The sequence below is a fragment of the Canis lupus genome, chromosome 3 (genome assembly GCF_011100685.1).
Source record: "Canis lupus familiaris isolate Mischka breed German Shepherd chromosome 3, alternate assembly UU_Cfam_GSD_1.0, whole genome shotgun sequence".
NCBI classification, from domain to species: Eukaryota; Metazoa; Chordata; class Mammalia; order Carnivora; family Canidae; genus Canis; species Canis lupus.
The window spans coordinates 2,970,103-2,991,118 of record NC_049224.1 but is presented as its reverse complement, the minus strand read 5'-3'; the positions used below and the strand labels follow the sequence as shown (position 1 = coordinate 2,991,118).

The following is a 21,016-nucleotide window of genomic DNA, read 5'->3' as shown; positions in this document are numbered from 1 at the left end:
CTAATTATATTGAACATATTGGCATATACTTCTTGGTTTTTTGAATAGCCTTTTTTGTGAAGTGCCTTGTTCAAGATTTTTGCTCCTGTTACTCTTAGCTTGTCTTTTTTACATTATTTTATAGGAGTTCTTTATGTATCGGCATATGATTATTTTGTTCATTACGTTAATTATAAATATCTTCTTTTATAGTGTGGTTTACTTTTTGATGTCTTATGATGTCTTTGTATGACCTTAATGATGCCTTTGGATGAGCAAAAGTTCCAAGTTTTAATAGAATTTGTCCATCTTTTCCTTTAGGAGTACAGTTGTATGTATCCTATCCTTATAGGCGTATTAGAAGCGTTACTGTTTTATCTTACATTTGGACATATGATTTACCTGGAATCAATTTTTTCATCTCTAGTATTGCATGCATTAACATGTATTCCTTTTATTTCTCAGTATCATTCATTGTATAAATAGGCAGCTGTCTATCTACTACTTGAGTTTTCTTGTTTGTGGCTGTTATGAATGCCAGTGCCATAAATACATTTGTACCAATCTTTCTGCAGCCATGTATTTTCATTTCTTTTAGGTAAATACATAGTAGAATGTTTACTTTAATAGATGTAAGTTTAATTTTATTATAAACTGTCAGTTTGGAGTGGCAGGGTAGCTCAGCGGGTTAAGGGTCTGCCTTTGGCTCAAGTCATGATCTCAGGAGGTTCTGGGATCGAGTCCCACATGGGGCTCCCTGCTCAGGGGGGTATTTGCTTCTCCCTCTTCCCCCCTCCCCTGCTCATGCTCTCTCTCAAAATAAATAAAAATCTTAAAAAAAAATGTTAGTTTTCCAAAGTGGTTATAGTATTTAACACAACTACCAACAATATATGAGAGTTTCAGTTATTCGACAACTTTGTTTAGCTTTTCGTGTTGTCATTCTTTCTGATTTTCACCATTGTTGTAGTATGTGTAAAGTAATACCTCATTGTGGTTTTTATTTGCATGTCCTAATCATAAATGACATTGAACTCTTTGTGCTTACTCCTCTATTTTTCTTTTGATGTTTATCTTGCCCATTTTTACTTATTTTTTAAAGATTTTATTTATTTATTCATGAGAGAGACAGAATGAGAGACAGAGACACAGGCAGAGGGAGAAGCAGGCTCCATTCAGGGAGCCTGATTCGGAACTCGATCCCAGGACTCTAGGATCACGCTGTGGGCCGAAGGGAGGAGCTCAACCTCTGAGCCACTCAGGCATCCCTATCTTGCCCATTTTTATCATGTTGTTTATCATTTTGTTACTAAATTGCATATAAATATAACCTGGAATAAAGCCAGTTTTGAAAGTTTGGGAGATCTGTTGCATGCAAATGTGGATATACTTAGCACTACTGAATTGTAGACCTAAAAATAGTAAAGTTGCTATATTTTGTTATCTGTTATTTTTTTACCACAGTTTTTTTTAATTAAAGAGAAAGCCAGTTCTATGGCTTACCTATTAGTTGTTCAGTTTTACAATGTCTTTTGATAAGCAAAAGCTTTGTTCTGTTTGGTTTTAATTTGGGTGCAGTTCATTTTAATTTGCTTTCTTTTCCTTTGTTGTCCTTTATGGTTAGTACTTTCTGAGTTCTAAGAAATCTCCTCCTATATCAAAATCTTAATAAAGATATTTTCCTACATTTCCCTCTTGGAGCTTTGTAATCAGTTCTACAAGTCATTTGCATTAATTTTGTTTATGATAGGAGGTAGAGATTGAATTTGTTTTCCCAGGCAATCATCTAGCTCTTCCACTATTAGTTCTTTACAAGAATTTCCTTTCCCCAGTGAATTGCTTGGTGTCTGTGTGGTAAATGAGTCGGACACAGGTAGATGTGCTTATTTCTGGGCCCTGTTCTGTCCCATTTATCTACTTGTTACCCAGACGCCAAAACACTTCTTTGACTACAACTTTATAGTAGTACTTTTCTTCTTTATTTGTTCTTTTTCAACATTTTTCTTTATTTTAGATCTTTTGCATTTCCATGAAAAATTTAGAAGCAGATTATAAAATTCAACCAAAAAAGCCTGCTTGGAATTTGGTTGAGATTGCATTCATTCTGTTGATCAATTTGAGGAGAATTAACTTTTTTTTTAACTTTGTCTTTTTTCTTTTTTAATGGTTTATTTGTTTGACAGAGAGAGAAAGAGAGAGAGGGAAAGGGAGAGAATAAGCAAGGGGAACAGCACGGAGAGGGAGAAGCAGGCTCCCCACTGAACAGGGAGTCTGGTGTGGGACTCAATCCCAGGACCCTGGAATCATGAGCTGAGCCAAAGGCAGACACTTAACTGTCTGAGGCATGCAGGTGCCTTTGAGGTGTTCTTATTAGGATTTTGTAGGATGTCCTATAGTTAGCCACCCAGGAGAACTGTCTCTTAACACTCAATATTAACCTTCCATTTTATGGACTTGATATATTGTTGCATTTAATTTGTACTTCTTTAATTCTCTTAGCAATGTTTCAAAGTTATCTTTAGAATTATTTCTAAATATTTTGTTGTTCATGCTGGAATTTTTTTTAATGCTGTTATAAAGGGTATTTTTCTAATTTTGGACCTTCTCTTGATTCAGCCAATACAATTCAAGGCAAATTACAGTTAAGATAACCCCAGGTGGATGAAATTATCAAAAGCTACTTCAGAAAAGAACTGTCTGTCACTGAGAGAACCACTTGTACAGAGACATGTGGCTCACATAAATAATCAAGTTTTATGGTTAGTGAGTCACAAAGTCAAAAGAGATTCTGCTGTAGGCTACCTTAGGTTTCTGATGAGTGATTTAAAAATTTGTATACTTTGCTCTTTGATGAGTGTGGATGGCAGTTAGAATTTGACACAAAAGTAGGGAAAGAAACAGACATTCAGACTTTGTTTTAGTAACAGACTGTAGATTGTGGATGGGAAGGGTAGCAGGAAATTTATGTTCTCTTATATATGTGTTTCGTGTGTAAGTATGATATAAGGATAATTTAACATATGAAAATATATAAAAGTAGTATATCACATTTACAGAACAAAGGATCAAAATCAGGATCGTCTTCATTAATGCAGAAAAAGCATTTGGCAAAATTCAATCAATGAAGGGAAATTACCTCAATGTAGAAAGTTCATATAAGAAAGCTCTCAGCTTACATTATAATCAGTGGTGAAAAACTGAAAGCTTTTCCCTAAGATCAGGAATAAGACAAGTGTGCCTATTCTCACTTCTGTTCAACAGAATGCTAGGAGTTTTAGCCAGAGCAAGTAGCCAAGAAAAAAAAAAAAAAAAAGACATCCAAATTGGAAAGAAGTAAAATCATCCGTTCTCAGATAAGTGATCTTATTTGTAGAAAACCCTAAAGATTACACACAACAAAACCCTGCTAGAACTAATAAATTCAACAAAGTTACTGGACACAAAATCACTCAAATCAGTTGTGCTTTTATACAGTAACAATGAAAAGTTCTCGAAGGAAATTGTTCTTTAAATCCATTTACTGTAACATAAAAAAGAATAAATTAGGAATAAATGATGAAAGAGGCATAAGATTTGTACATGGAAAACTACAAAATATTGCTGAAAGAAGTTAAAGAAGACACAAATAAATGGAAAGTCATCCTGCATTCATGGATTGGAAGACTTAATAGTGTTAAAATGTACATATTACCCAAAGCCGTCTACAGATTTGATGCACTCCCTACAAATCCCAGTGGGTTTTTTTTTTCTTCAGAAATAGAACGAAGAAATTCTAAAATTTACATAGAATCTCAAAGGATCCTAAATAGTCAAATATGGACCCTTATCTTAAGCCATATAAATAAATAAACTCTACATGCATTAAAGATCTAAATATAAGACATGGAACTATAAAAATCCTATAAAAAATCATAGAAAATCTTCATGACATTGGAATGGGCAATGATTTCTTGAATATGACGCCACAAGCACAGCAAAAAAAAAAAAAAAAAAAAAAAAAAAGAATAGACAAATGAGACTGTCAATAGAATGTAAAGGTAACATACTGAATGGAAGAAAGGTTTGCAAACCATTTATGAGATAAGGAGTTAGTACCCAGAATATATAAAAAATTCTTGCAACTCACTAACAAAAAAACAAATATCTCAATTAAAAAATAGGCAAAAGGGATCCCTGGGTGGCTCAGTGGTTTGGCGCCTGCCTTGAGCCCAGGGTGTGGTCCTGGGGTCCCAGGATCAAGTTCCACATCAGGCTTCTCCATCAGGCATGGAGCCTGCTTCTCCCTTTGCCTGTGTGTCTCTGCCTCTCTCTCTCTCTCTCTCTCTCTCTGTGTCTCTCATGAATAAATAAATAAAATCTTTAAAAAAATAAAAAATAGGCAAAGAACTTGAATACACATTGCTCTGAAGAAAATAAACACATGGCCGACAGGCACAGGAAAAGATGATCAATGTCACTAATCATCAGAGACATGCAAGCAGGCGGTATTAACCTTATACCCATTAAGATGGCTACTATCAAAAAACCTGGAAAATAAAAAGGTTTGGCAATCATGTGGAGAATTTGGAATCCTTGTGCACTTTTTGGTGTGATTATAAACTGGTGTAGCCATTATGGAAAATGGCATGAAGAATCTTCAGATATTAAAAATAGAAGTCCAATGTGATCCATCAATTCATCTTCTATGCATATATCCAAAAGAATTGTAAACAAGATTTAGAGATACTGCACATCCATGTTCATTGCAGCATTATTCACAATAGCCAGAGGTTGGAACAGCCTGCATGTCCATCAGTGGTCGAACAGATTAGACAACGTGCCATATACATACAATGGCCTGTTTTTCAGCCTTAAAAAATGAGAAAATCCTGTCGTATTCTGCAACATGGTTGAAACTCAGACATTAAATGAAATAAGTCAACCACAAGAAGACAAGTACTGTGTAATTCCACTTACATGAGTTTTTTAAAAGTAATCAAACTCACAGAAACAGAAAGTAGAATGGTGGTTGCCGGGGCTGCTGGGAGGAAGAAATAGGGAGTTGGTCAATGAGTATAGAATTTATCATGCAAGATGAATAAAATGCTAGAGATCTATTATATGATGATGTGCATAGAGTTAAGAATATTATACTTTACACTTAAAATTGTTGAGAGATAAGTTTATGTGTTTTTTTACCACAACTTTTTAAAAAGTGAAAAAGTCTCTTCTTTATTATGGTTCATTCTGATTTTCTCTCTGACATTGCTCTTTGCAGTAATGTGTTTTTTTAAAAGTATATTTTAGGGCAGCCTGGGTGGCTCAGTGGTTTAGCACCGCCTTCAGCCTGGGGTGTGATCCTGGAGACCCAGGATGAAGTCCCACATTGAGCTCCCTGCATGGAGCCTGCTTCTCCCTCTACCTGTGTCTCTGCCTCTTTCTGTGTGTGTGTCTCTCATGAATAAATAAATAAAATCTTTAAAAAATAATAAAAAGTATTTTTAAAGTAATGGTTTGTAATCTGTTAGAAAGTTTCATAACTGGTGAATGTATTTGTGATCAAAACCTTTGCATAAATTCTAACTATAACCAACAAAACTATGTGAATATGAACATGGAAATACACATTTCTCATCATTTTAAATAATATTATGTAATAGGTCTCATAAAGTAGTCATTGATATCACTGATTTGGAGACCTTAATGTCCCTAAAATATCTAGCCTATGATAAATTCAGTTTCTAAAAATATTTTTAACTTTTATAAACCTATTTCTCGTATTAAATATAAATTTACTTTTGCATGTCTTTTTATCTCACATCTGTTTAAATTCTATATAAAGAAGCTGAAATTGATGCCCTCTTTTTTCTCTCTGCAAGTTTTCCTATAGCAGAGAGAGGCATCAAAACAAACATTCCATTGATTATTTTTAAATGCCACTGTAGCATCCAGGTAGTTGTAGCATGTTCTCTACCTGATTTTCCTGTCCATTCTTGTCTTTATGCTTTATATCAAAGACAGCTTTGGGAGACACAAGCCACAAAATAGAAAAGTGTGAGTAGTTTGGCATGAAGGAGAGAGATGGACGGTAGAACTTCTCTGCCTTGGTGGCCGACAGTGCGCTGTGGATGGTGGGGTGGCAAGGGATTTACAATCTTATTGTACGTATTTCTGAGTGTGTAAATATGTTTATAAACCTTAGGGGTAAAATTAGTTGGTGAATCTACCTTTCTAGCTTTCTCTTTGAGCATTAAAACATGTCATTCTGGGGACACCTGTGGGGCTCAGTGGTTGAGCGTCTGCCTTTGGCTCAGGGTGTGATCCCAGGGTCCTGGGATCGACTCCCATGTCGGGCTCCCTGCAGAGAGCCTGCTTCTCCCTCTGCCTCTGTCTCTGCCTCTCCCTGTGTGTGTCTCTTGTGAATAAATAAATCTTTTAGAAAAAACCAAACATGACACTCTGAGCTGTGTTGCAACAAACATGGAGCAAAAAGTAAAATCTTGGTTGAAAGTAGACAAAGCAACCAGTAGGAATCATTTAAATGAAAGGGGCTACAGCTGTATGGAATACTGAGCAATAAATATCTTAAAACAAGAGTCAGCAAACTTTTTCTGGGAAGAGCCAGATAATAAAATTTTTAGGCTTTACGGCCCATACAATCCCTTATTGCAACTCTGCTGTCACAGCATGAAAGCATTTATAGCAACATGTAAAGAAGTGAATGTGGTAATTTTCCAATAAAGCTTTATTTACGAAAAACAAACAAGAAGCTGGTTTTGGCCTCCAGACATAGTTAGCAAACACTTGCCTTAGAATTTGAGTAATATCACCAAAATCACCACCATCAAAGGAAAAGTCAGGTGAATTCTGTTCCCTCCTGTGTAGCGTGAAGAAGCTGATTACCTGCCAAGTGGCATCTAGTACCGACGTCTAGTACCGACATTCCGAGAGTTTGTGAAAGTTGACTCCGGCATCTGTTGTGGCAATTCATATCATGTCTGGCAAGATTATAGCTGGTGCCCCTTGAACCAGCAAGTTAAACATACTGTGAAATGTACTCCTCATTTCATAGAGCCATCATCCTGATGGCTATTGAGTTATGTTCTCAAAGAGCATCTGCAAAGGAGAAATGCAAAAGGTTCCCACTATTTTGCAGTGTTAGCAGAACGTGGGTGTTAAGGAACTTTGTCAGAAAAGACTGATGTCACATATTAACCCAAATTGGGAAAGCCATACACTCAGCTCCGCGTGTGGCCTAGCTGAATGATATTACTGAGGTAGCAAGCTGTTCCATAAGTGCTGCTTTTAGGAGGAAGATGGAATCAGGAGAGCCAGTATATTCCTGGAGTCATTTTTGGTTATTCATTGCTTCATCTTACTCATCTCCACAACCTGACCATTTCTGGCTTGTTACTGAGTCTTTTCAGATCTAATGCTTTAGTCTTTATTTGGATAGTTCTTGATCTAAGCCCTCGTCACCTCACCCGACAACTAGAGCATCCTCCTGGCTAATCTCCTCTGGGCTGTCCGTCTCTCCTGAGGGTACCCTATATGCAGCAATTTATTCTTCAAGAACTTGTTTTGGCTTATCTCCTATTATATAAAATCTATCCTGTGTTGGGGCACCCGGGTGGCTGAGTTAAAGCGAATGCCTTTGGCTCAGATCGTGATCCCGGGGTCCTGGGATCCAGCCCAACATCGGGCTCCCTGCTCAGTGGGGAGCCTGCTTCTCTTTCCCCCTCTGCCCCTCTCCCTTCTCCTTCTCTCTCTCTCTCTCAAATAAATAGTCTTTTTTTTAAAAAAAAAAAAAAAAAAAAAAGATAAAATCTATTCTGTGTTTCATGGAGAACAAGCTGCATTACCATTCATGGTTTATGATCATCATATGTATTTTTCCTCTTTATTTTTTTATTTTTTTTAATTTTTATTTATTTGTGATAGTCACACACACACACACAGAGAGAGAGAGAGAGAGAGAGAGAGGCAGAGACACAGGCAGAGGGAGAAGCAGGCTCCATGCACCGGGAGCCTGACGTGGGATTCGATCCCAGGTCTCCAGGATCGTGCCCTGGGCCAAAGGCAGGTGCCAAACCGCTGTGCCACCCAGGGATCCCTTTTCCTCTTTATTTTTAATGGTCCAGCTAACAGCCATAATTCACTACAGGTTATAGAGAAAAAATTGATTTTTTAATTTTTTATTTTATTTTTTTAAGATTTTATTTATTCATGAGAGAGAGGCAGAGACAGAGGGAGAAGTGGCTCCATGCAGGGAGCCCAATGTGAGACTCAATCTCAAAACTCGAGGATCATGACCCGAGCCACAGGCAGACGAGCCACCCAGGCATCCCAAGTTGATTTTTTTTAAAATAAAACTTCTGAACAATGACATAAATGGGGCCTCCAAAATAGGTTCCTACAATTTAATAGTTGCTTTATTATCCTATTTAAATTTCCTGGTGAACACAATTAAACTTGACAGGAATAAATTTATATCCTAAAAGACAAGGGCAATGAGTTATATATTTCATATATTACTAGGGACTGATATCTCTTAATTTAATAAACCTTGAAGTTATTTGAAGATGAATTAAAATCTCTACATGACTCAATGACAAGAAGTCATTAGTGGTATACCCCTGATGATCCCTTGATAAATGATAAATTAGTGTTCTTGTTTATATAATAATCTCTCTTTGAGTCCCATGAATAATGAAAGAACAGGTAGGATCAAATTTCCACAAGAGTAAGAAATCTTTTGAGAAAGTGCTGTTGAGAGTAACAGCCCTCTCTCCTCCTACTAAAAGTTGGCCTCAAGTAATAATAAACATTTCTACTTACTGCTTCCGACTTGTTCCAGACATTTAGTATCTATTAACTTTTTAAATTCTCAAATAATATTCTGATACAAATATTATTTTATCCATTAGGAATCTTTGAGTTGCCAGCACAGAAGATGTATTAAAAATTACAGAGATTTGGGGCCCCCAGGTGGCTCTGTCAGCTAAGCGACCAACTTTTGGTTTTGGCTCAGGTCATGCTTGCTGGGTTGCGAGATCAAGCCCCACGTGGGGCTCCGCACTCAGCAGGGCCTCTGCTTGAGGCTCTCTTTGCCTCTCCCCCAGTCACTTGTTTGTGCGCACACACACTCTCTCTCAGATAAATCTTTTTTTAAAAAATTAGAGGTTTTATTCACTTAATTGAAAAGTCTAGAAGGGAGTCACCATTGAGGCAGTTTGATCCAATGGGTCAGGCATGTCACCGGAAACCATTCTCTTTCCTTCACTCTCTTCTGCTTTCCATGATGATTGCTTCACCCCTCATCTGCCAGTCCCCATGATGCTACAAACCATCTTATATACTTCCAGGGGCAGAGAATGCTGCTTTCCTGGTGCTTCTCTATAAAACCAAAGTTTCTTTCTCCTCCTAAGCATCTCCTTGTGTCTCAGGTCCCAATGTGCCTCTCCCTGAACCAGTCACTTGGAGGGGGGCGGGGGGAATGGGCCTCATTCATTGTGTTGAAGCCAGTCTAGGGCCACCTTTATTGTTGAGGGTTAGGTGAACACAAAAATAGAAGGGCAGGAAACTGAGGTGACAAAGGAAAAATAGGTATGTGACAAGCAACCAATCAATACTATAACTCTTTCTTTCTTTAGATGCCAAATAGCTTGAGCAAAAATAAGTTGTAGTAGTATTGTGTGTGTGATGCTCTAGGCAGAGGCTTAGTGTTTTAGATGCATTTTAGTCTTCAAAACCATCTTAAGAAATAAATGGAATTTATCCTTGTTTTAAAGAAGCTTAGAAAGATTAGGAGCACCTGAGTGACTCATTGATTAAGTGCTTTCAGCTCAAGTCATGATCTCAGCATTCTGGGATTGAGCCCTCTCCATTGGGCTCCCTGCCCAGTGGGGAGTCTGCTTCTCCCTCTCACTCTGCTGCCACCCCCTATTTGTGCTCTCTCTCTCTCTTAAAAATATAAATAAAATCTTCATAAAAAAACAAAAAAACAAAGATTGAACAACTTACCTAGGGCCACATAGGTATTCAGACCTAGGTCATTCTGACTTCACTATCCACGCTCTTTTCACCATGTCATGCCATCTCCGTGATAAACCAAAAATGGCCTATAAAAACAAATATTGTCTTAGAAACCTATCACTGATGAAGTATTCTTGAAAATAATCCATCTGGTTTTGGTTTAAATGTACAGTATATCTGTATAGAGACAATCCTTGTTAAGACAGATTTACAAAAGTGAATTAATATCTTGTTTTGCCCACTTTGAACACCAAGATCCTTACTATAGTGGGAATGGTAGTCTATACTCTCTGCATATGCACACACGTACATATATGCAAACACATATAAACATAGGAAGAGTATATATATTATTGTGTATATCACAGATTCTAAGAGAGGCTCTTTAACTGGGCACGTGATGAAAATGACAGGAGAATTTCAAAGGAACAGATACTATCCTCTACAATAAGTGACAGTGCTTACTAAAAACTCTATCATCTGATGTCACTCTCCAGGTGTTCTCTGCTTAATTGTAATAATCAAGTATTGTGCCTCAGGAAACATCCTGGCCCAGTCTGAACTATTTCCTGGGTAACTTAGCTTTAGTCTCAAACTCTATCTCCTGGGGAGTTTACTTCTTCTTACGCTTACATTTGCCCAAGGCTCAGGCTTTCAGGACTGAATCACAATTATTTCATTTTCATAGAAGGCTTTGCTTCTCTGCAGTGCTCTTTAAGACGCTGACTAGGGCTGTGGCATGGTGCAGCTTTCCTCCTTTACTTCAGATCATTCTGTGTCTCGAATAACTAGAAGTTGGAAATCAGTTTACAATTTGCTCTGATAATTTAATGATTTTAAGCAAGGAATTTCTCTAAGGCAGAAATATTGTTGGATTAGCTAAGAGGCAATCAGACAATCCTTGGTCTGTATCTTTGGCTGTGTCTCAGTATTTGGAAAGAGCTGTATGTCATTCTCCTTTCTAGTACTTTACCTTTCTTGACTTGGCACCATTGTTCAGGCAATTTGTAATGCTAAGTGTTGTCTTTTCTTTATTATATTATGCATTTGTTATTTTAGTTTGATTTGCAAAGAAGCAGTCCTTGGTAGATAATGTTTTTTTAAGTGACGCAGTTTTTAAGGCATTAGTGTTACAGAAGCATCTGTCAAAATGAGCTCAGTCTTAAATGCACTAAGTTTTATTGTTGGAATTTAAAGAATTTTATGGCATCCATCCAGTGCCATTGATAAGAAATGTAATATCCTTTTCTCAACACTATTTTAACATTGAACAAGTACTTAAAAAGCATAGGTCTCACCATTAGTGACTAGGGAAGAAATGTCAAAATGAATGAAAAATGATTCTTGTCTTCATGGGGAGCTAAGAAGCTGCAAAAAGAGATATGTACACATTGTTTACCCATTCATTCCAGAGATGTTTATTGAGGTATTATTACATACTAGACATGGTGTGGTAGCCTCTGAAATGATAATACCGAGCAACAGAGGCACAATTCTCTTCCTAGGGTTTACCATTTGGGGCAGCAGTTAGGGGGTAAAGGAGGATTCACTGAAGGACTAACTTTTTTTTTTTTTTTAAGATTTTATTTATTTAATCATGAAAGACACAGAGAGGCAGAGACACAGGCAGAGGGAGAAGCAGGCTCCCTATGGGGAACCCAATGTGGGACTCGATCCTGAGACTCCTGGAACCCCAGGATCATGCCCTGAGCTGGAGGCAGATACTCGACCACTGAGCCACCCAGGCATCCCCAAAGGAGTAAATTTAAAAAGGAACAGGAGGCAGATGGAAAAGTGCTTGAATTTGAGCTAACTTTTGGAAAGAAATATTACAATTTCACAGAACACTGAGGTTATGTCATAGGCTGCTTTAGCCCAAATTCCAGAAAAGCTCTTTTCATTTGAAAGCTATTCCAAAGCTTAAACAAAATGCTATGTAGTTTCAAGACCAGAAGTCTGCACTTTTTCTAAAATAAGCCACTACATATCTAACAAAATAATAAATACATGTGAATATTGGCCCAAGGAATAACTTGAACTAAATATTGATTTCAAGTCCACTTAATTGACACACCTATTAAAGTAGAGAAATCATTGGTTAACTTTGCTACTTGCTGTTGCTTTTGTGTATTTTGTTCAGAAAATTAAGTTAAGCGTAATAGACTATTTCAATAATCTTCTTAGTAATTGAATACATTTAATACTCTTTTTAAAAGAACAGAAAAAAGAAATTATCTGTCACTGTTAAGGTTATTTTTAAGCATATAGCTATTGATTTTGTAAATGTCCCACCTAAATTTCCTAACACTTGATTTGTGAATAAGAGAAGTTAGAGAAAGACAACATTATAAGTAGAGTTGGGCAATTGTTTATTTTCCAGGTACTCTCATTAAAGAAAAAGCCATTAAGTCTCCACCTTTAGAGTTGCTCTTTTTAAGGAAACCTGGATCCTTAAGGACTACAAAATTTAGGAAATGGCTATTAAAATGCTAATCCCTCTTGTAAAATTCTGGCTTAAAATCTGAGGGCCTAATAGAGAAAGTGGGAATAATTTGTTTTGACAGAATATTCATTCTAATATATTTAACTTAAAAAAATGCAATGTACTCTATACTAACAAGGAAGAATAATCGAGCCTTCCCATAGCCTTTAATGCTATGTGAAGAATGAATGGACAGTTGAAGGTCTACACTATTTTAATATGGTTGTCACCAGTGATAGGTGGCTCCTCAGCTTCTGAAATGTGGCTAGTGCTTCTAAGAACTGAATTTTGAATTTCATTTAATTTTAATCAATTGAAAATGGGTATGATTCAGTTATTAGAAAATTTTAAACATGTTTGAAACAACTTAGGCATGTGAATCTTCTTTTTCAACTATAAATTTTATGAAATCTAAATACAGATCAAATATTTGAGATGTCCCACAAAGTGTAAAATAAACCATATATTTTAAAGATTTAGGATGATAAAATGTAAAATATTTCCACTGTAATTTTTATGATCCATACTGATATATTTTGGATATATTGGGCTAAAGAAAACATATATTATTAAAATGAATTTCATCTTTTTTGTTGTTACGTTTCCAAATGTGGCTACCAGAAAATTGAAAATTACTGTGTTGTATTTCTTCTGGACTGTGCTGGTTTAAGGAGTTGCTCTAAGATATCACTCTGCTCAGTTTCATTTTCCCTAAGATAGAAGACTTCTTCTAGTTCAATTTCCTTTGAGATCTAAGTTCTTTACTTTTATTATGAATTGCTCAAAAGACATAACACTACTAAGGGAAATTTGATGCACAAAAATACAGTCTGGCTCAGCGATTAAATCATATCAAAACCACAGCTCCCTCACCCCACCTCCAGCTCTACCACCAGTGACATAATTATCATAAGCAGTCACTGAATCTGGTAACTAATTTGATATAATTTACATTTTAAACTCATAATAATTATAATCTTTTATTTGGTATTAGAGAAAATAAAACTTCACAGAAAATTTTAGCCAGGCAAATTAGTGAGAAATTACAAATAGAAGAATTGCGTGAGTTTGATTGAATGTTGTGTGTTGGGTAAGACACAGTGTGAAGCACTTAAAGTACTTACGTTATATCTTAGGTAAGTTTATGCTGTTTTCTAATAAATGTGTTCTTTTCATATTTTGTTTTATCCTCACGTCAAACAAAATGGGCAGAAAGTGTGGCCAAACGTGTAATTTTTCCTGTTCTGTATCTCTAGTAAGCCGTACATCATGATTATATCTCATTGCTCGTCTGTCAATTCTTCTAGGAGGTGATTTCCTGTCCTTTCTGAGAAAGAAGAAGGATGAAATAAAACTCAAACAATTAGTGAAGTTTTCATTAGATGCTGCTTCTGGTATGTCCTATCTCGAGAGTAAAAACTGTATACACAGGTAAGGAGAACATTTTTTAAACATTTTCTGGTTTTGCCATTAGAATGTTAGGAAAGTGACATATTTGCTGCAATACAGCAATGAAATTCTTTCGCAAAATTGTTTTCTTGTTTTTCATATTTTGTGGGAAAGCCTTCTCTGATGGTTGTTTCATATAGTTCACTGAAACACTTGTTTTTTCTTACCTGAAGTGAGTCCACCCAACTAGACAATGAGCTTCCTGATTAAAGTCTATTGTATTATTATCATGAATGACATACCGATAAGATGTACCACAAGTTAGTCACGTAATCAGCTGTAGTCTTACAGCTAAATAAGATTGCTTCCTGTGCTCCCTTATTCTCATTTTGCAAGAAATTACTTATAAAGTCATGGAAGAGCATAATAGTAAAACAACAGTTGATGATAGTGAATCGGCCAAGGGTAGAAAATATTAACGTAATGGTCATTTCAATGGAGATTTTAGAAAACGTTATCTAATCACATTAAGAGCAGTGACTTGGTTGTAATGCTTTTATAGATTGTGGTTTTAGTTGCTTAATAGCTGAAAATGTTCTTCACTGCTGAATGTCAACACAACTTAAGATGTCTTGCAGAATTCATGTGAGATCCCAAGTATGGCTACGTGTATACAAGCAAGATGAAGTGGGGCATTGATGCAGTTCTCATTCATGATACACAGCACATGATACTATTTGACTTGGAACAGAGTTCATTGTCACATTGAACTGTTTTGGACTTTATCTAAATTGGTTCCGTTGTTGAAGTCCATTTTTTTCTGATGTGTTTCATTACGTAGGCTTTGACTTCACATTCTGGTAAAATCGTATGACTGATGTATTTTTCTTTTACTTCTTATGATGACAGATCAAATCACATTATAGCAGAACAGAGGTATCTTCACCTGAGATGTATGTTTATGTGCTCTCAGTGTGTGAGCGGCGCGTCCCATCTATCCCATCTCTGGCCCCTGGCCCCTGCCTCAGTTCCTGAGTTTGGCCAAGAAAGAATCTAGATCCAAACTCTCAAATAAACAAGAGTTTAATAGCAATGACAGCAAAAGCCCACTCTCGAGGTGGACAAGCAGGCAGGCCCAGAGACAGCAACTGCACCAGGGGCTGGAGTGGTCTTTCTTTTTTTTTATGCCTGCAAGGGTATGGATCATAGCTAGGTGGTCTCTGACTAGAGTTGCCACCAATCATCCAAGGTCTCCTCCTGCAATAGGGATGGGAAGTTTTTGGCCCTACATGATCCTCCTCTGAGCTGTCATGGAGCCATCCCCCTGCAAGAGGAGGACGAGGTCAAAACCACTATGCAAATGTGTTATCGTGAAACTATAACTTATTGTAGGGCAGCAGTTACAGGGAAGAGTATGCGTGTGCCCCCAGTGTTTCCCCTGGCTGGTTGAAACTTGCTTTCTGCCCTTCTTAATGATCAGAAAATACCTGTTCCCTGCTTATGTCTGGCTAACTGCCTACTCTATCAAATTGATTTTTCCAAAAAATTTTGCCACCTACTCAATTTTATTCTAAAATTAAAATTATATCCTGTGTTTCCAATATGGCTCAGCAGTCACATATATTTTAAAATACATTTCAATAAAGATACTGTATTTCTGGAAATTAAGACAACTAAACTTAACCACTGTCCTTGTGTTTTTCTTTTACTTCCTATGATGAGAGATCAAATCACATTATAATAGATAATTTTAAATACTTTTAAAAAATATTTTATTTTGCACAAGAATTGCATTATCATTCATTTCATTAGGAAAACAAAACATTTTTTGTTAAAAGGGACAATGCAGGGATCCCTGGGTGGCGCAGCGGTTTGGCGCCTGCCTTTGGCTCAGGGCGCGATCCTGGAGACCCGGGATCGAATCCCACGTCGGGCTCCCGGTGCGTGGAGCCTGCTTCTCCCTCTGCCTGTGTCTCTGACTCTCTCTCTCTCTCTCTCTGTGTGACTATCATAAATGAATAAAAAATAAAAAAAATAAAATTTAAAAAAAAATAAATAAAAAAAAAAGGGACAATGCAGGGTTTTGCTCTTCATTTAGAGAAAATCTCTAATGTTGGCTGCTCATATGTTAAAGCTACTTCAGGCATCAGATTCTCTATCCATAGTTATTCATTTTGTCTCAGGTTTGTTTTCCCAAACCATTAGACTATCTAGAGCCTTAGAGTCAGTGAATAAACAGTACTGAAACTACTTAATTAATTGTCAGTTACCAGTAGCAGTCTTTAATTTCTGTTGCATTGTGATTGAGGGAATTGTTTCAATTTCTTGCTACTTTTGTGGTGATTGCTTTTCTTGCTACTGGTTGACTATATTTTTTTAAGTGCCTGTATCATCAGAATTGAAACTGTTCTGTTGTAGATGACAGTTAGCTTTTAAAAATTGATCTTACTCACCGAATCATAACATTGTCTGCTGTCATGTTATTTTTCCATTTTCCTTGTTTAGAATTTTCATGCATTCAAAAATTTTAACTGTCAACCCATGCTTGAGCATGTATCCCAGAAGGTTGTACCTATACCTTTAGGATTTGCCTGTGGGGAAGGTTTTTGATTGACTATCTTAAACAATACCACTGAAAGCAGGTTTGACAAATAGATTTCAGTTTCCAGTGGCTCTCTGTGTTGGGTATTGAGAAGGATTCCGGAATCAGCAGCAAAGAATCCAGTGATTGATCAGTCACATCTGTTAGGGCACTGATAAGCATTAACACCATGCCCCATATTTGTTGTCTGTGGCATGACTATTTTCTTTTTGTCTTTAATCAATGCTTTTCTTTTTTTTTTTAATGGTTTTCCTTATTAGCTACATAACAATGATGTAATGTTTTTTCTCCCCTCACTTCCATTGATGCCTTCTAAACCACCTGCTTTTCTATTTGTCCTTCTTAATCTTGATTAGTGGTTGAATTTTATGATCCCTCTAGCCAGTGGTCTTTTGTTACTCTTGAAATTTATGTAAATGCTCTTTTGGATGAATTCATTTTCTTTTTCTTTTCATTTCAATACCTCACCAACACGTGACACTATGTTGAGTAAATAAAATATTCTTTGTGTTGAATTTTTTATAGAAGTGAATTGTGCCATAAAACCCTATTCCTATGTGTCATCCTATGAAACTGTTTCTGTGGTAGCAACAGTAATTGCAATGGATGTCAATTGATTTATAGTTAAAAGATGCACTCAAGATACGTTGTGTTTTTTTTCTCCTAAGAAATACCAAATACAAAAATATAAATATATAGTATTTACTACAGCGAAAAGTATTTTTTCCTCATTGGAAAACTTTCTAATGAGGTATGTTAAAAATTGATTAAACATGATTGAAAGTTTTGGTTTCCAAGTAGTGAAGAAAGGCACCAAGCCATATTCTTAACATCCCCAAATATTACTAAAATATATTACTAAAATATTATAAAATATATTTAAATTGTGAAGTCTTTGTCCCACAGATCAAAGCAAACATTTTTAATGTGCTTTAAATTTAATATGAACTTATATACTGTACCCTGTTCAATGATTCAAAATCCCTGGAATTCTTAAAAATATTTTTAACTGTCTCTCCTCAAAATAATATCTTAAATTGGGGGAGGCACACATTTTCTTTCTTTAGCTTTGTTTTATTGTTTTGATTACTATGAAAAGAGCAATGTTTCATTATAGGTAAGTAAGTATGACAGCTGTAAAATGGAAAGGAAGTAATTGCATAAACGAATGGCCTGCTTTTGGAAATGTCCTTGTTGTAATTTCCATTTAACTTCCAGAAGGGTTCTCTTGATACCCTAATTTCTAATTGAAACTATTTCTGTTTATAGCTAGTGAATTGCTGGATATTTTGTGTTTCAATGTAGTGATAATCATCTGCATTTTCTTTATAATTATACTATAGGCCAGTGTGAAGTCTTCTTTCCTACTTGAACTTTATATGAAGATTTGAAGTATGTTGATAAACTTTGGGCTGTGTGTATATGGTATGTTACTAGATTGTTAGATGCCACTCTAGGAAAAGCATTAAACCTGATTAATTTTGATGTTAAGTGGATTGAAGCTTGGCATTATACTAGATATAAAGGGAGTGGCATTTATGGTTTTATTGCTGATGAATCTTACTCTACACGATTTATTTTTATTTTGGTTTATTTCTAAAAGTTGTCTCTCTGCCATGTTCTTTGGTGTCTGAGGAAAGTAAAAAGAGGATAAGCTTTTGATTGCATGTGTTTGCGTTAAAGATCAATCTGTGGGGAATTTGGGGAGCATTTCTTAATTTCATGATATTGTACGTTAATACCAGAAAAGTTGTTTTTGGAGAGATGCTTATAGAAAAGGATTTTATTTTCTAATTTTAAAACTTGGACCGATTTCTCTTTGCTTTTGGCCACTTTATCACAATGATGTTCTGTCATTATGGAGTAAGGCTATTAACTCCACAAATTAAAGTATGTAAGATCAGATAGATTTATTGTTTAATAAGGGTTTTGCTTATCCATTGAGAATGAAGATATTTCCAGTACTTCACAAATGTGAACATTTGCCTACTCTGTGCCTACTCTGATGTCAATAAGAATATCATTGTCCCTGCCTTCGGGTATATGTAATAAAAAATAATTATGCAAAGAGATAATTAATTTAGTGGAAATAGGTGCAAAATGCCATCAGAGTACTACTAAGAGGGTCCAATATAACCTTTCAGCATGGGGTGGGTATCATGGGAGTAATCAGGACTATGTTGAGAGCAGTCAGTAATTGTAGAAGACACTGTTTGAGTGAGACTTGGTGTTGCTGAATGGAAAAGGAAGGAATATTCCAGCTAAGGAAAAGTTAACAATATTTTTCATGAAAAAGCAGGACTTAATCATGAGACTAAAGAGTTCAATATTATCAGAATGGGAAGTCTGAAGAATGGAGCCAGGTAAACAGGGTCATTCTCACCAAGGGCCATGTATACCATTTAATTCGGCTAAGCTGCAGGAGTATCAAGCCACATACTGGGATGATTTTATTTATTTTTTTAAAGATTTTATTTATTCATGAGAGAGAAAGAGAGAGGTAGAGACACAGGCAGAGGGAGAAGCAGGTTCCCTGCAGGGAGTCCGATGTGGGACTCTATCCCGGGTCTCCAGGATCACGCCCAGGGCTGAAGGTGACGCTAAACCATTGAGCCACCCAGGCTGCCCTAGGATGATTTTAAGAAAGTTAAAATGCTAGGATTTTTAACTGGAAAAGAAAAGTAATTTGAGTAAAACTTACAAAACTTGAAAAATGAATAATTTATGAAAAGAAGTAGATATGGATCAATTTTATTTTTAAATTTCATTAGAAAAACTACTTAAGGAAAGCTAAGATTGTCCAAAAAGGAACAATATTACACTTCACCTAAATATATTCTAGAAAGAGATTGTTTGATCCAGTGGTTTCTGATTAGGCTTAAGGAATGTGTTACTTTTTAAGAAAAATGTAAGGGGCTACTTCTATCTCATTTTGGGTTTTTTGTTTGTTTGGTTTTGTTTTTTTGTGATTTCATGCTTTGTGAAGCCAAAGATTTGGGTATAAGACTGATTATCTGTATTTTTCCAGTGATTCTTGAAGATTTCTCTATTTTTTTAAAATTGCAACTGAGAACCTAGTATTTGAGCTCTCTCTTTGAAAGCTCTGCTTTCAATGTCCTAAAAATATATTCTTGTGCTTAATGTATCTTAATATCATTTAAATAGTAAGATAAAGCTAAAATAGGCAAAGGGAAATAGTTCCTTTAATGTTTTTAAAACTTCACCTGTTATGTCTCTCATGAATTGCCATGTATTCAATAAAAGGGACGTTAAGGTCAACTTACCGATTAAATAATTGAGGCCCAGAGATTAAATGAAAGCTATCTAAACAGTTAGTGGCAGAGCCATGGCTAGCTAGATCTTAAATGTGCTGACTTCGTTCCAACACATTCCCAGTCATTTGAAGGCAGGTGTTTCACTCTGTCTCCATTCCAGCATTCGTAATCCCAACAGTTGACTTTTAGAACTTAGAGTACTAGGCACTGTGCTAATTAGATGCTTTAGATGGAATATCTGAGAATGTAAGCTTCATGAGGGCAATGATGTTTAACTTGTAGTGTTTACTGTTGGATTCCAAAAGCCTGGAATGGTGCCAGGCACTTACTGGTGAATGAATAAATCCTCAAAACAATGGTAGCTATTATTGTTAGGCCCATTTTTTACATGAGGAAACTTATGGTTAGAGAGGTTGATTATCTTTCCCAAGATCATATGAAAAGAAAGTGGCAGCTCCAAGATATGGATCCCAGCACTCTAGTTCTAGAGCTCATACTCTGAATCACTGCCGTGGACTCAGCTGCTTTCCGGAAGAAATTCATCTTCTGACCAATTAGGAGATTCAGAGACGAAGGCCAGATGGTACTTGGTGTGATGGCTCAGCTTATATTTAACATCTGGACTCTTTATGTTCGTGATTAAAAACAGAAGAGGATGCTGAAGCCTGTGAAATGTAATTTTAGAAAGATATACCAAGGTGTTTTTTGTTGTTTTTGATGAAGAATTGCTGGAATGAAGCAGTATTTTGTTACTGTTTCTCTATTCAATTAGAACTTGAAAATTTATTTTTGCATTTTTTTACACACTATTGTGTAGATACTCCCTTCTGCTCTATCCGTTAATTAAAAACACAGGATTAGCATAGAAATGTGATAGTTAGTTGACTAAGCATTTATGACTGATTTTCTTGTTCCAACATTTGATTACGATTTTGAATATATTAAGCTGCACTTTCATTTTTAGCTTCTAAACCAATTTTGCTACAGTTCAGAAAGGAGTGTTCAATAATTTCAAATATGTAAAAAAATGCAATCGTTCCCTAACATTTTTTTCTACTATAGGTTGATATGTGCATATGCAATGTGATTATCATACAAAAGATATCACAAAAGCACCTTTCTAAAAATTATCCTGCTACTTTATTCAGTGTCAGAGTTTCCCATCACTAGTTTCATTCATTTTAATTAAGGGATTTTCCCCTAAAGTCACATATATGTTTCCAGGAATGAAAAAGGAGATCTTCTCTTACATTAGAATCAATTAACGTGTTGGCT

At 36.0% G+C, this 21,016-nt stretch overlaps 1 protein-coding gene across 1 annotated transcript in view; it reads left to right on the top strand.

Moving 5' to 3' along the window:
- Nucleotides 1–21,016, top strand: part of FER (FER tyrosine kinase) — a 434,848-nt gene that overhangs the window by 316,021 nt on the left and 97,811 nt on the right. The window contains 1 exon segment of the mRNA NM_001003141.1: nt 13,783–13,906. Within this exon segment, the coding sequence (NP_001003141.1) occupies nt 13,783–13,906 (124 nt within the window).